General features: G+C 33.1%; 2 protein-coding genes across 3 annotated transcripts in view; both read left to right on the top strand.

The window, feature by feature from the left end:
* LOC145959284 (uncharacterized) overlaps window positions 1-15,712 on the top strand; it is a 136,971-nt gene that overhangs the window by 5,304 nt on the left and 115,955 nt on the right. The gene's annotated exons all lie outside the window — the stretch shown is intronic.
* On the top strand, window positions 8,764-15,635 carry LOC145974095 (uncharacterized). Its single transcript, XM_083103878.1, has 3 exons — window positions 8,764-8,851; window positions 12,714-12,975; window positions 13,056-15,635. Exons 1-3 carry the CDS (start codon window positions 8,764-8,766, stop codon window positions 13,465-13,467), a joined length of 762 nt encoding a protein of 253 aa, XP_082960004.1. The 3' UTR covers window positions 13,468-15,635.

Genomic DNA, 15,712 nt, shown 5'->3' with positions numbered 1-15,712 from the left:
TAACTGCCATTTTTACATGGTAAGTGGTACTATAAATATGATGCTAACAACTAAAATGAAAGTAAAAGGAACTATATACTATAGTAATAAATTGTACTTATATTAATAGTAAAATATTATATTTTTTATATATAATTAAGTTAACAATGTATGTGGTTCTCATAACTTTATAGTTTATAAGGTACGTTCAATTATGAAAAAAGTTTCCAGTACTATATTTTATTAAGAAGAATTTAATTATATAATATATATTAAATTGATAAACAATGATGCTAGGAAGAGCGCTCTGTGCACCACATGTATGTGGCTCTCTAATGTACGTGTGAGCAACGTCCTCTTTCTGGCATTACTACTCATAAGAGGAAAAAAAATATACTTTGGACTTCGTCTTAGTACCAGTCCGTTATACACATTTCATGAAAAATTGAATACGAGTTAGTCACTTTTGGTGTCGGCGCGTAACGGCAAACGAAGAAACACGTGTCACATATCTCTTTTTAATTTCAATGATATTTATAGTATAAATTTGCAGTTAAAAATATAGTTAAATGAACTATTAATACAGTCACAGAAATGTTTATATATATGATTATTTTTTTTACCTTTTATAGTTATATAGTTTACCTTTTACAGTTATATAGTTTACCTTTTATATAGTAAACAGATTGGAAAATAATAAATAGTGAAACAATTGTCAAGAATATGGTTACATTTATCATAATTGTGATTGTGTAGATTATAAAAAATGGTTATTTAATTTACCATATGTTATTTGATATTTTACTATATTAATATTTCACATTATCATAATTTATAGTACAATTTTTATCCTGATTGGCAGAACTATTCGTATAAAGTTATTTTTACCAACATTATAGTAACAATAACTATAAAAATGATAATTGCAACTATAATTATTTAACTATGCAATTATAGTTGTAAATACCAAACACTTTTCTCTCAGTGAAATTTCTCCCTCGCACCGTAACGCAATTAACTTTGAACAACTGTTCCATTAACCCGCTAATAACACCGGAGAAATTTAATGTCCAACGATAAAACCCGTTTATAATCCCGTTACGACACTTTTTGTTTACATGCCTGTAATGCGTTTATAACGCAGATGATATTTATGGCTTATCGAAAACGCGTTATCCTCACGATATCCTTCGTTTTTGCGATAGCTTTCAATCTCCTTGAGTTCTACGAAATTCACGTTACATTCACACACTGATAAAAAAATCGATGATAAAATTGACTATAATTGCATGGTAAAAAAATTATAGTTAGGATACTCATTTTTATAGTAAATTTTACTATAATACTGGTAATATAAACTATATACGCATGGTACCGAGAAACAATGAAATTTTTTACTATAATTTATAATAATTTCAAATATCATATAAGTAAAAAATAAAAGAAAGGAATGATACATATAATTTTACTATTCATATAGTCATTGTAACATTAATAATGGTAAATATTACTATATTATTATCTTTCGTCTAGATATTAATATAGTAGTAATAAATGAAAAAAATTATAATAACAGCTATATCTAAATAGTACGTGGAACCTGATGAATAGCACATTTAACAACATAAAACTTATTATTTGGAATGATTGTATGTGGCACATGTTTCTTCGCTTACCGTTACGCGGCGCACTACTCTTAACTTTTCTCGTATTCAATATTTAGCATAAAATGTATATAAAGGACTAGTATTAAACACGTAAGATCTAAAGTATATTTTTTTCCTCTTAGCAGTAGTGCGAGAGAGAGGATGCTACTCACACGCAGGTTTTCGGATTGTATGCATGTGAGCATCCTCTTTCTGACATATCACTGTTTATCAGTTTAATTTCAGACAAACTGAATTTAAAATAATTTATTTAATAATCTGGATTCCTTGTTAGGATTCAGAATATTAAACAGATTATTTGAAATTATAGACGGAAAAAAACTTTTAAACGACTTGGTGCTGCGTATATTAAAAATCTATAATATACGTAACATGTATTACAGATTTTCAGTACTGATAGTGAATTTCGGAACACTACGTATACCATAACCATATGGTTACATGAAATGGATATTATGATTTTACGAACTATATTTTCATGTTATATCAACTATATTTTTTATAGTAAAATGCACTATTATGTATGCTTGGCGCCTTAAGATACTATAAATTATAGTGAAATTATGATAATTTCAACTATAATTTTTTATCAGTGCAATATACTTAATTTAATCAATTCGTTTTTTAAAGGATGCTAAAACATGCAGAGAAAATTATAAAGTTTCTGAAATTTTTAAAATCTTTTTAAATTAAAATTTCCATAAAAATCAATAAATATATCATAGCATTTATAAAATTTACGTAAAGTGCATAGAACTTTTTTAAATATTTATAAAATTCTTAAAATTGGAGAAATTTATATTTCTACAACTTTCAAATTTTTCTTAGAAAAATGATTTAAATATTGAACCTTTTGACAAGTTCTTGGATTGACATTTTTCTTTTCGGAAAAAGGTGGTTTAGGTCAAGGCGTTTCTTTCCGTTGAAATACATTGTTCCTTGAATGTAAATGTGCAACGAAACGTGTACATTTGTAATCATCATCTCACACTTATCGCAATAGCACTAGTTCCATGGAATTATCATGGTACTGTCAGTCAATCGTTGGTCAACGTTGGCAATTTTCAACTCGCCGATGCGTCGATCGTAAAGCGCCCTTTTATGGTAATTGGCAATTGACGAATATCGCGCCTCGCGTGCAATTTGCGGTTAATTTCGGTCGGGATCTTAACATCCGTAATATTGGTCCCGTAATAAGGTGAAAACGCGAAGACCACCGGCTGACAAGATGGAAAAATCGCGAGAAAATGTGACTTTTTTTTATTGTTTTTAATCCGACATTTTATTGACACAAGAGAATTTCGCGAAAAAAATCCTGATAATTTCGATGAAATTTTATACACATGTGAGGAGGGTAAATAGATAAATTTAGAAATTTTCAAAAAAAATTATTTTATTAATGTGATTAAATAAAGATATTCTTACTAAATGAAACTTTTGTATAAAATATTTTTTGATATCTCGGATAGTTTTGGCAATAAGCAAAAAATCATTTTACATGAGAAGTAGTTTCACCTCGAGTCGTTTTTGGAGATCGTAATTAAAAATTTCTAAATTATCTATTTACGCTCTCTTTTACTTATGTATAAAGTTTCATCAAAATCAGAATTTTTCAATTCACGAGGTTTCTTTGTGAGATATTATTCGAACGCGATTTTTAATTTAATTATGAAATAATCTTTGAATATACCTTAAAATATTCTAGAGTCGCTTGTTTGTACTTTGTAAAGGATTTAAAATTATGACAAGAATTTTTCATTTTTTTTTTTATTGGTTTTTATACTGATCGTATTTTTATGCAATTCTTTTGTATCTGTTGTTAAGTTTTCTTGCTCGAGCACAAGACTCGGCATCTCGGAACCCGTAGCAATAAATCATCCCATTATTATCCTCGCTCGGTGCGCCTTGAATTCCCGGTCGTGCTTGATATGCAGCGTGCAATTCTCGCGGATGGAATACGGGTTAACTCGTCGTCGTATATCCAGACGATACACGATGCACGTTATTATTTGCGAATATTGAGAGAATACCTAACTTAATAGCGGCACTAAAGCGACGCATTTTCCGCAAAGGTCGACGCATAACGATCGCACGGAATGCAGCTTCGTTGCGATGAGAAATCGGGCATGGAAACGACTTCCTCGACCCCAGATATCGCGTCTAAAAATAATCAAGGCGGTATCCGTTGAACAAAGGCATTGACACTGGAATCGATCGAGTGTAACGTCGTAAATATTATTCAATAAATGTTTAAATAATCAATTATATCGTACTTAAAAATTCGTAGTTTTCATATATTGTACGTAAAATTTAAAGTATCATATTATATTATTAATTTCATTGTTCAAACAATTTTGTGTATATTGGAAAACATAGCCTTAATTTTATTAATTTTTATTCCACTTAATTTTATTTGTTATTAAATATCCTTAATTTACACCTAATTTTATTTATTATTAAATTCCTTAATTTTATTTATTATTAATATCTTCCATTTTATTATATTTTTATATATTCAATACATTTCATTTAATTCAATTTCATTTATATTATAATTATTTACATAATTATAATATAATTTCGCGAGCGAGTAACATAAAAAAAAATAGGAAGAATAATAAGTCTTGCAAAAAACGAGTAATTATGTCTCGAAAATAGACATATAAATTGTTGTTTTCGATTATGCGTATCAAATTCCAATTAAAGATTGACCGAGGAAAATTCTCAAACGAATTACATTGAATCGATGCGCGTATTTTATGATATATTCTGTAGATGGGACTTAATTCTGCGCACGCAGCGTGAAGAATCAAAGGAAAACGGCGCGAGAAATTAGCGCAGACGACGCATTGCAAATTACGACTGGCAATCTTGAATCGATTAACCAGGCGAAATAACTACGCGCGTGGTATAAATCGCGAGTACCGATCGAAACGGGAGATCTAATTTGTTGGGAAACGAGAAAGAAAAAAAGAGACAGATACGCGTGGGAATATGGTCGAAGGAACGAAGTCCTTCGTCAGGAATCTAATGTCTTACTCAGGATTTTATAGTATCTACATTTGTATAACTTGCAGTCGAAGATCTGTGTATTCATATGTCTTGCATTTGATGTAAAACACATGTAGGATTATTTAATATTTATATTGATTTAATAAAATTATTTATATTATTTAATATTTTTTAATATTAGAAAATAATGTAAATGATATAAATTTAAAAAAAATTTGAAATTTATTTTTCAAAAATATTATTTTCCAATTTTTTGACTCGCTAGTGTAATTCGTGCATTTTATTCTCACAATCAATTGTAAACAATTATATATACTATTGATAGACAAGAAAAATAAAACTCGGAATCAGCTATATTAAATAATATAGCTGATATTTAATAATTTTATCTTAAATATCTGTAGATTTTCCTCTATAATCGATCGTTTTTTTATTAAATATTGCAGAATTTGATAATAAATATATGTATATAATATTCCGCAAATATTTATATATTTAAAATAAATATATATTTAATACTTTTAATATATATATAAATATTAAAAAATATTAAACAATAAGAATATTAAGGAATAAATATTGAATAATATATAATAAATATTAAGAGAAAATTAAATAATATAAACATTAAATAACAAAAATCGTGCTTTTTACAATATTAACTTATTATTTATTATATATAAATTTTTATATTTTTTTATCAATGAAACAAAACAATTCTACTCAAGTAGTTAGTACTAGGCGGTTTCTAACCCAGGGATCTCAGGGGGGGATGAGGGGCGAGGGGATCTCAGCGGCGCGGGGGAATGACGTCACGCAGGATGGAGGGGGATGACGTCACGCGGGTTCTAACTCAGCCTGAGTTAGGTATAGCAATTTTTTTAGAAAATTTTTTAGAAAATTCCTCGCAATATGCAGGCATTTTAGAACAAGCAGCATGCGCTGCTAATGCAGAAGAATGGCATGGGCATGAAAATGTTAATAAATGTGGACATATTTCTTCCAATTTTTTTTTAAACGATAAATGTTTTCCTGTCATAACAGATGCATTATCGCATGATAAGGCTACGATATTTAAAAACGGTATCTGTAATTTCCACATTTCACATTTAAATGCCTCAAACAACTTTTCTGCGCTTGAATCTTTGGCATCAATATCGATTAATTTAACTAATTGTGAGCGAATATCTAATGTCTCTAGATCAACGTATCGAACAAGAAAAGTCATTCATTTATTATTTGTTACATCAGATGTTTCGTCAATAAAAATTGTAAATTTTGTATTTTGAAGCTTATTGACCACACGATCTGTTTCGACCGGGCACAAAACATTTGTAATGATGTATTTACATTTTGTTCGGCTCATGCTCATGCTTTTTAACACATTAGGATCTTCTCCTATATGTTGAAAAAAACTGAGGATTTCTTTTGCCGTTTGATGCGAAATATTTTTATCAGCAATTAATGCAGCATACCGAATTTCTGCTATTTTCTTTCGCTCTTTAAACGACAAAAGTGAATCATCTACTACGTTTATATTTTCGTTCGTTATATTCTTTGTTTCTGTTTTAATTTTAGATATTTCTATATGTGCTTTGGATTCTGCGTGACGATAAATTTTCGATAAATCAGCAACCATGGATTTATCACAAAATGAACAAAAGAATAAATTTATGTCATGTGACACTTTGCGTTGCCATGGCTTAAATAATTCAATATCTAGCCAATGTTCTTGAAATTTACATTTTTCTGATGTTTTTTTATCTGAATTTTTATTATCAGTATTTAAAGATGAAGTATTTTCTTTAATATTATTTTTATGACTCGCAGAATTCGCATGTCTCAAAACATGTGTATTGCACGAAATATTTTTATTACATATTGTACAATGATACAAGCTCTCATCAAAAGATACTTTGCGTATCCAACATTTAATTCGCTCATCATTGAGCCAATACTCTGAAAAGCTTCGCTTAGATTTTTTTTTTAATTTATCGCACATTTTTATGAAATAAAAAAATAGGCAGAAACAAAGAATTAAAGAAGAGTGAATAAAAGAAGATAAAGAGTCAAAAGGATAAAGATAATAGAAATTTTAAATAATAACTCACAATCGGGATCGTGATAGTCTCTTGAACACCAAGGTTTCACAAGGCACGTATATAAACAAATGAACAAATGCCGAGTGTGCCTCATTTTCAGTACACGAAAGGACGGCGATAAACGGATTTGGACTGAACGTCAACATAATGGCTCGTAAGTAAATCATTATATATTTGTACACGGTAAAAAACATTTTGTATTTCTGTAGATTTTTCTTGTGTAGAAATTTTTGTGTTAAATTTTTAACATACTCTTATGTTAATGTAACATATTGTCGTTGTGTTATTTTGACTTTTCTGCATTGAGTTAATATTCACCGTTTCTAAGAGTTAAAACAACACAATAACGTTCAAATGTTACATTTTTGTGTTAATTTTTTACATATTACTTGTGTTATTTATTTACATATTTGCCTTCTGTTAAATTAACATTAAAATTAGAGTGAATAAATTGAGACATGTTAAATTTAAAACACAAAATGTTTTACTGTATAAAAAAATACTAAGAAACTCATCTTTTTAATTTTTCTAAATTTTAGAGGAAATCAATGAAGGCAGAAATAGGCGCGCTCGCTCTCCAAGAGCCAAATATGCAGCAGCTGATGCAACAATTGAAAAATTACTATTATTATTAAATTATAAATTATATTAAATATTTTCATAATTATTAAATAACTAACAAAAAATAATTCAGGGTGTATTTATTTTTACTTTCCCATACTTTCTTCCTTTATCCTTTTTTCCTCCTAAAATATATTATAAAACAATGTGGTATAATAGGGCTTCAGGCGAAGGTCCACATAAAAAACTTAACGCGCCATTGGTGATACCTCATGGGTGGTGTGGAAAGTCGGCACTCATTATTTTTCTTAATTTCATATTTTAAATATATAAAAAAATTAATTATATTTAATATATTACAAAACGAACTCAGGTCCTATCAGGGATGACGTCACGCGAATTCTAACTCAGGTCCTATCAGGGATGACGTCACGCGGGATTTCGGTGGCGCGGGGGATGACGTCACGCGGGATTTCGGTGGCGCGGGGGACGCTTGGGGACGTGTTGGATGTTTTATGACAAGTATAAACAATAAAACAATATAAACAGCGATATTCCTTTGAAGGATTGGATCTTGGAACCTTCTTTTTCTTTTTTCTTTCTTCTTTATTTATTTATTTATTTTTTACTTATTTATTTTTTATTGCTGATGTTCGGCTGCTTTGTACCCTTGCCGCGCGTGTGAGAGAGAACGATAAGAGTGCGAAAAGAACGCGTACGAGAGAGAACGATAGCGAGACTTATAATTAGTGCGAGAGAGAGCGCAAGAGAAAGGCGTATAAATAATTGCAATTTTTTGTTACAATTAAAAATATATATAATTTATTTAAATGTGTGAGTTTAATAAAAAGTATACAATATAAAAGAAAAATAATAATACATATATAAAATAGGTCGTCGGGCTATGTTGGGGAAGCCGTTTCTGAAAACAGAAGAAAACATATGCATTTCATTAGTTTAAATTATTTAAGCTGTATTTGCCCATTATAAATAAATGTTCGTATTGATTTTTTGAATTTTTCCTTCGTTCTGTCTTATTTCCTTCTGTGACGTTTTGTTCTTCTCCTTCCTTTTCCCTCCCCCCCCTCTTTTTAATGTTTCACGTTACTTGGCTATACGTGATTCCCATGTGCCTCAGTTCGGCTCTGTTGATTGGAACGTTAAGTTGTGCTTAACTTGCTCTCCCTTTGTGTCGATTTTTTAATTTGAGATCACTTTCAAATTTAGAGACCGGTATGTGATTTTATTATATTAACTTTAGTCTTGCTTTATATGAAGGATTCTCTTAAGTAGTTTCTGGATTGTTTATTAAATTATTGCTCTATCTTGTTTTTTCTTTTTTAGAATGTCATACTTTTAAGCTTTTACTCGCACATATTTGGACCATCAAGTTTCCAACTGGTCATCGATTTATGCATCTTTGACTGTTTTTTCTTTTGGAAATGGGCATGGACTTGTATGTGGGATTTCCTTCCGGTTTTTGTTTTGGAGAGGATCAGCTCGTTCTTAACGGTACACTGAGGATATGCGGTACGAGTTGCTTTCGGTTTTTCTGTGGCGATACGTTAATGCGATGCGTTCTTTCCTTTTTTGTGATTGACGGTTTAAATTTTCCGTTATTTTACATATATTTGCTTCCGATTTTTTGACCTTTTTTTTGACTTTTCGTTGTTCCGAAACTTAATTACATTTCTCCAATGACTGTTAATTTTGCTTTTATCTTAATGTTTATTACTCACTTTGTTATTCGACATTGAAAAGGATCCGAATTGGATTGAAACGCGGCGTTTGTCATGTTTAAATTAAATAAACATTTTCATATGGTTATTGTATTGTAATAACCGTTTTATTTTTGCATATATTCCACCATTGCGTTGGTCCTTGTAGCCTTTTAACTAATTTTTATTGATTTTATCTCTAACGGACCTTTCATTATAATAATTTAAATTATTTAATAATTTATTTTGAAATACTTTTGATATATAATAAATTAAAAGATACTTACAATGTTATCTATGACTCATCTATTTTAATTTGTGCAAATAGGGCACATGTTGCAGGGCAATATTTGATTCAAACATTTTCTGCACCCTTTGCATGACATATTTTCCACATGAACATAAGCTATGGTTCTATGTTCTCGAACAGAACTAGTTTCTTCAAACTGATGCGGATCTTCTAGAAAGCATTCGGTACAATATTTTGATCCATTTTCCATATAGTAATAGGAAATGCAACATATCTTTGTTGCTTCATTGTATGTTATTATTTCAGGTATGCTTAAATCTCGCTGTTTCTTTTGTAACAGTTCATCAAGAATATCGTCACTATTGTCACTATCGTAATCACTGTCCTTCGCCAAGGGTTCTATATCAGATCCATCATCTTCCATCTCTCTCCTCTCTCTCTCCTCTCTCTCTATCTCCATCCTCTCCGCCACAACTGGATCCATCCAATAATCGTAATCATCATCCGTATCGTCGTCGATGATAATTACGTTTTCTTCAGCCACCGTATCATCGTCGATGATAATTACGTTTTCTTCAGCCATTGCACAAGACTACCGAAATACAGAAGAGCAACGAAAGAAATGATACTCTAGTGCAGCAGACTACCGAAACACAGAAGAGCAACGAAAGAAATGATACTCTAGTGCAGCAGACCACCGAAACACAGAAGAGCAACGAAAGAAATGATACTCTAGTGCAGCAGAGTCCTCTTCATTTGAGATATTTCGGGGTCCGACCTTTTCGAGCAATCTGTGAATCATAGCGAGATAACAACACATTTTCAACCATAGGTTCAGTTACAAAAAAATTTTTTTTTGTGCCCCCCAACAATCTCCGAAAGTTTGTTGGTTAAATATAAGAAGGATGACATAAAGTTATAAAAATATATATAAGATTATAAAAGGTTTTTTATATCCTTATATATATTTTTTTTATAACTTTATGTCATAAACTTATATTTTGAGATATTTCGGGGTCCGACCTTTTCGAGCAATCTGTGAATCATAGCGAGATAACAACACATTTTTGAGATATTTCGGGGTCCGACCTTTTTGAGCAATCTGTGAATCATAGCGAGATAACAACACATTTTCAACCCTCTAGGTTCAGTTACAAAAAAATTTTTTCTTTTGTGCCTCCAACAATCTCTGAAAGTTTGTTGGTTGAATATAAGAAGGATCGAAGCGCATCAGATCATAGTACGTGATTTGAAAGCGCATCGACACGTCGGTATAGCAAAAGTATAGTCAAAATGTGTAGTGTTCTGTCAGAAAGTAGTGTTCTGTCAGAAAGTAGTGTTCTGTCAGTGTTGTGTGTGATAATATATATATATATATATATATATATATATATATATATATATATAAATGGAAGACGAAGATCACGCGTTGTCATCTGACAGTGATTGCATTAGTGACTGCAGTGAGAACTCCACGGAATTCAGAGAGAAAATAGTGTCTGTTGCGGAAATTAATGCTTTAAACGCACGTAGTACAAAATTTTGTATCATATACTTTTATTATTCCACGGGTGGTGCTTTAGCTGTATGTCCTTCGTGTATGATTGCATTGCAAGGCGTGGATAGCCAAATGATGTATGCTGTTCGAAAGCATAAAATTGAGACACTTAATGCGATGGATGGCCGATTCTGTTCAAGTTGTAGCGAGCCGTTGTATATAGGATTTCCGTGCAATATGTGCCCAATTTGCACTCTGTGAAGAAATGGAAAAGGTCGAGCAGACTGAATGCGACCTGGTGGAGCGGTCCCGCCAAATTGCCACCTTGGGCGAATATTTTGCATGGCTACAACGATGCAACGAGTACATCGAGCCGCTGGAAGAGCAAAGTCGGATCAAACGACCACGATTATCGATCGGGAATCGACAATCGCTGATTGCTCGGATCGCGCGACTCGAAGGTGCAAAGACTCGATTGCAGAGACAGTTTATGCCCAGTGGTGGTAATTACAGTGGTGACAATAACGCGGGTGCCGGATGTAGCGCGCATCAAAATGAACTTGTGTGGCGCGAGATTGATACCGCGTTCGATAACCGTATTCTGACCGGTGCTGTGATTAACGCAAACCATATCGAACCTCGTCAATTTCTCGAGGATGCCAAAGACATCGTGCTCGAGCAAGTGCAAGACGTTATAAGAAGACACAACAGTGTAAAAGTGAACACTATATTCAACGGTGAATTTGTGTCGGGTGATAAGCGTGCGAATAAAAGTATCAATATGAGAAACTGTGAACTCTTTCGCACATCCGATTTACACGAGTGATACGAGCGCCGCGTTATCGAGCCCACCCTAGCATTGCTAGAAGAATTTCAGGAACGCGATAGCGGGTGGGCATTGTCGCGAATACAGAATTTAACTGTAAATATAAATAAGTATAATCCTATGCGCGCGGGATGTTATATTAAATTGCCGCGAGAAATTATGATGAAGAGAGCTGTAATTAATGTACAATCCAGAGACAATGCATGTTTCGCGTGGGCAGTGGTGGCCGCTCTATATCCCGCAGAAAGGAAGGCGGAACGGGAATCATCGTACCCGCATTACGCGACAGTGCTGAATCTCCGCACCCACAGAAAAGATTTCTAAATTTAATGCTATTACACTTCAATCTATCATAAAATAAGATCGCTATAGCGCCAATCATATTTTTTATTAGAAAAAGAATATTTTAATCTTAAATTGAAAATTCTTAAATCTAGAATAAAATAATCCTGATACTATCTTGTTAATTTTCTCAGAAAGATTTAGATAGAACTTTGTAGCAATCCTTTAATATTCTTGATTTAGAATATATTGGTCTGAAAGACATCTTATTCTATTCTTATGATAAAAAATTTGTAGAATATCAGGAATCTTATGTTATTCTTGATTTGTAGAATATCAGGGATCTTATATTATTCTTGATTTAAGATCTTTCCTTGTGATATAGGGCAGTAAAGATTTTTACGAATAAAAACACAAATATTTGGTTAATGTTTTATTAGAATCAAATATTTTTAATATAAACTTATAAAATTTTGATTTGTTTAAATTAAACGCTTTGTGTAATTGCACAATATTTGTAACTAATAACAATAAAAATGAAAATAATTACAATGAAAATGAAAATAATTACAATGAAAATGAAAATAATTACAATGAAAATAAAAATGCAGTATTTCAGAAAAAAATAAAAATTAATTAAAAATAAAACGGAACGGAACCAATCGTAAACTATTAGCAGTAATTCTAATGTTGGTTGCTGCATATAGTTTCTATTACAGACAAAACACTTAAACATTTTTTTTTTAATGAGTATATAGTCTGAAAATACTAATATTTAACGAAAAAGATTTGACATAAATACTTTTAATACTTTTAAGTATACATTGAGTTTCCAGTGACTGTCAATCAGATTAAAAAGTTTAAACATATAAACAATATCTCCATCAACGTGTACAGCATCGAGAAAGAAAACAGCATTGTCCCGATACGTCTTTCGGAGCAGAAACGGGATAAACACGTCAACCTGTTGTATGTGGAAGACGGCAACAGCGTCGGACATTTCGCATGGATCAAGAACTTATCCAGGCTCGTGAGCTCGCAATTGAGCAAACACAAGAATCATAAATATATCTGTGATCGGTATGTATAATTTGAATAATTTATGTAATTATAAAATATAATGCATTGCATAAATCTTTAATTTAAATATTCTTTTACAGATGCTTTCACTATTTCGGATCGGAGGACAAGTTGCAGTCACATACGGTAGACTGCGGAAAAATAAACGACTGCGCTATCCGATTGCCGAGCGATAAGGACAAGTGGTTATCGTTCAACAACTACACGAGGAAAGAGCAGCTTCCATTCATCGTGTACGCCGACTTGGAATGCGTTTTGACCAAGATGGAGGAGAAGGAAGAAAAGAACGCGTACCAGCACCATCGGGTATTTAGTATAGCGTATTATATGCATTGTTCGTACGACGACTCGTTATCTGTTACGTGGAATGCGACGTCGTGCACGACATATATCTTAGTCGAGAAAAATAAACACATACACACACATTCATGCGAGTTTATAGGCCTCAACGCGTTTACGATACACGTAATTGCAAGCGAACTCACGAAATAATAAGTACGGACTAAAAAGCCGAACAGAGAACACTCAATACGATACGTTACATGTGTGTGAACCACGACTCAGGAAAACATTCCCAAGGCGTTGTCGTGGTCCGACTAAGAAACAAGGCAAAATGCCTCTAAGCGATACGTTTAATGAAACAAGGCAAAATGCCTCTAAGCGATACGTTTAACGAGACAAGGCGAAGTGCCTCTAAGCGATACGTTTAAATATCATTTCTTTCATACGTGTTCTCTATATATTCATAATAAAACAACAATAAAGTATATTATACGAAAAGACAGTGTGGGTATTAATGTTACCCCCATTGACACATAACATTATCCATTTATAATTCTCGCCATAGCGCCGATTGTGTTTTGTGGTTCGCCGAAGAACTGAAAAATTTAGCGTTACGTGTAAAGACTATTTTAATGACTACAAATGTCCCCATGGTAAATTTAACATCGGACGAGTGGAAAAAATTTCACAGCGCAACGCATTGCCATATATGCGAAAAACCGTTTACGCAAGAAGACGATACACGCGTACGCGATCATTGTCATTTGACCGGGCAATATAGGGGTCCCGCGCACTCAAATTGCAATCTAAATTACAAAGAATCATTATATATTCCGATAGTCTTTCATAATTTATCAGGTTACGACGCGCATTTCATTATCGAGGATATAGCCACAGCGTTCGAAGGGGAAATCGAATTACTTCCGATAACCAAGGAAAAATATATATCGTTTACAAAAACTGTTAAAGTTGCACAAGACAATTGGAAAAATTATATAAAATTAAGTTTTATCGATTCGTACAAATTTCTTACGGCAAGTCTCGACAAATTGGCATCTTATCTAGACAAAGACAAACTCAAAATTTTAAAATCGGAATTTCAAAATTTATCTGCAGAAAATTTCAGTTTATTAACACGGAAAGGCGTCTTTCCGTACGAATACGTCGACTCTGTAGATAGGTTGCAAGATACGTGTTTACCACCGCGCGAATCGTTTTACAGTTCTTTGACTGGTGAAACTATATCCGAGAGCGATTACGCGCACGCCGAGAACATCTGGACGCGATTTTCCATTCGAATGCTAGGCGAGTATAGCGATTTGTACCTGAAAATCGACGTCTTGTTATTAGCCGATATTTTTGAAAACTTTCGCGATAGTTGCATCAAAAGTTACGGACTCGACCCCGCGTATTATTATACTCTTCCCGGATACACGTGGGATGCCATGTTAAAGCATACAAAGATTACGTTCGAATTGCTTACCGACATCGACATGGTCATGTTTATCGAACGCGGTATACGCGGTGGTCTGAGTCAGTGTTCCAACAGATACGCGCGCGCTAATAACAAGTACATGCAACAATCGTACGATCCATCGAAACCATCGTTGTACTTGATGTATTTCGATGTAAATAATTTATACGGATGGGCAATGTGTCAACCATTGCCCTATGCCGATTTTCGATGGGCCGACGACGTGTCGAATTTTGACGTAGCATCGATCGCGTTAGATTCGCCTACGGGTTATATCCTCGAAGTCGATCTCGAGTACCCACAACATCTTCGCGACGATACGCACACTGACCTTCCGTTTTGTCCGACACGCGACAAGCCGCCCGGCAAGCGGCAAGACAAACTCCTCGCAACATTATACGATAAGAAGCGTTACGTGATACACTACCGTAATCTACAGCAATGTACGCGACACGGCCTTCGCGTTACAAAAATACATCGAATTTTACAGGTTTCACAATCTCCGTGGCTTCGCAGTTATATCGAATTAAATACACAGTTTAGAACACTCGCGAAAAATGATTTTGAAAAAAATTTATATAAACTGATGAATAACGCGGTATTTGGCAAGACGATGGAAAATGTGCGTAATCGTGTCGACGTAAAATTATTAACAAAGTGGGTCGGACGATACGGCGCAGAAGCAATGATAGCGAAACCAAATTTCCATAGTCGAAGTATTTTTTCGAAGAATCTGGTTGCCATAGAATTACGCAAATTAGAAGTAAAATTTTATAAACCAATTTATGTCGGCATGTGCATACTAGACATTTCTAAAACGTGCTTGTACGAATTTCACCACGAGTACATGTTTCCTCTGTATCGCGACAAATGCCGGGAGTAGTAAGACTATGAGGTTTCTAACGCAGGGGCTCCGAGGGGGGGTGAGGGGCGAGGGGGAACTGCGGGGGGGGTGACGTCACGGAGGGGGTGATGACGTCA

The sequence above is a fragment of the Camponotus vicinus genome, unplaced genomic scaffold, assembly GCF_025532165.1.
Source record: "Camponotus vicinus isolate PSW18456_S1 unplaced genomic scaffold, iyCamVici1.0 SCAF_1, whole genome shotgun sequence".
Classification (NCBI taxonomy): Eukaryota; Metazoa; Arthropoda; class Insecta; order Hymenoptera; family Formicidae; genus Camponotus; species Camponotus vicinus.
This window is presented reverse-complemented; position numbering and strand designations above follow the sequence as displayed.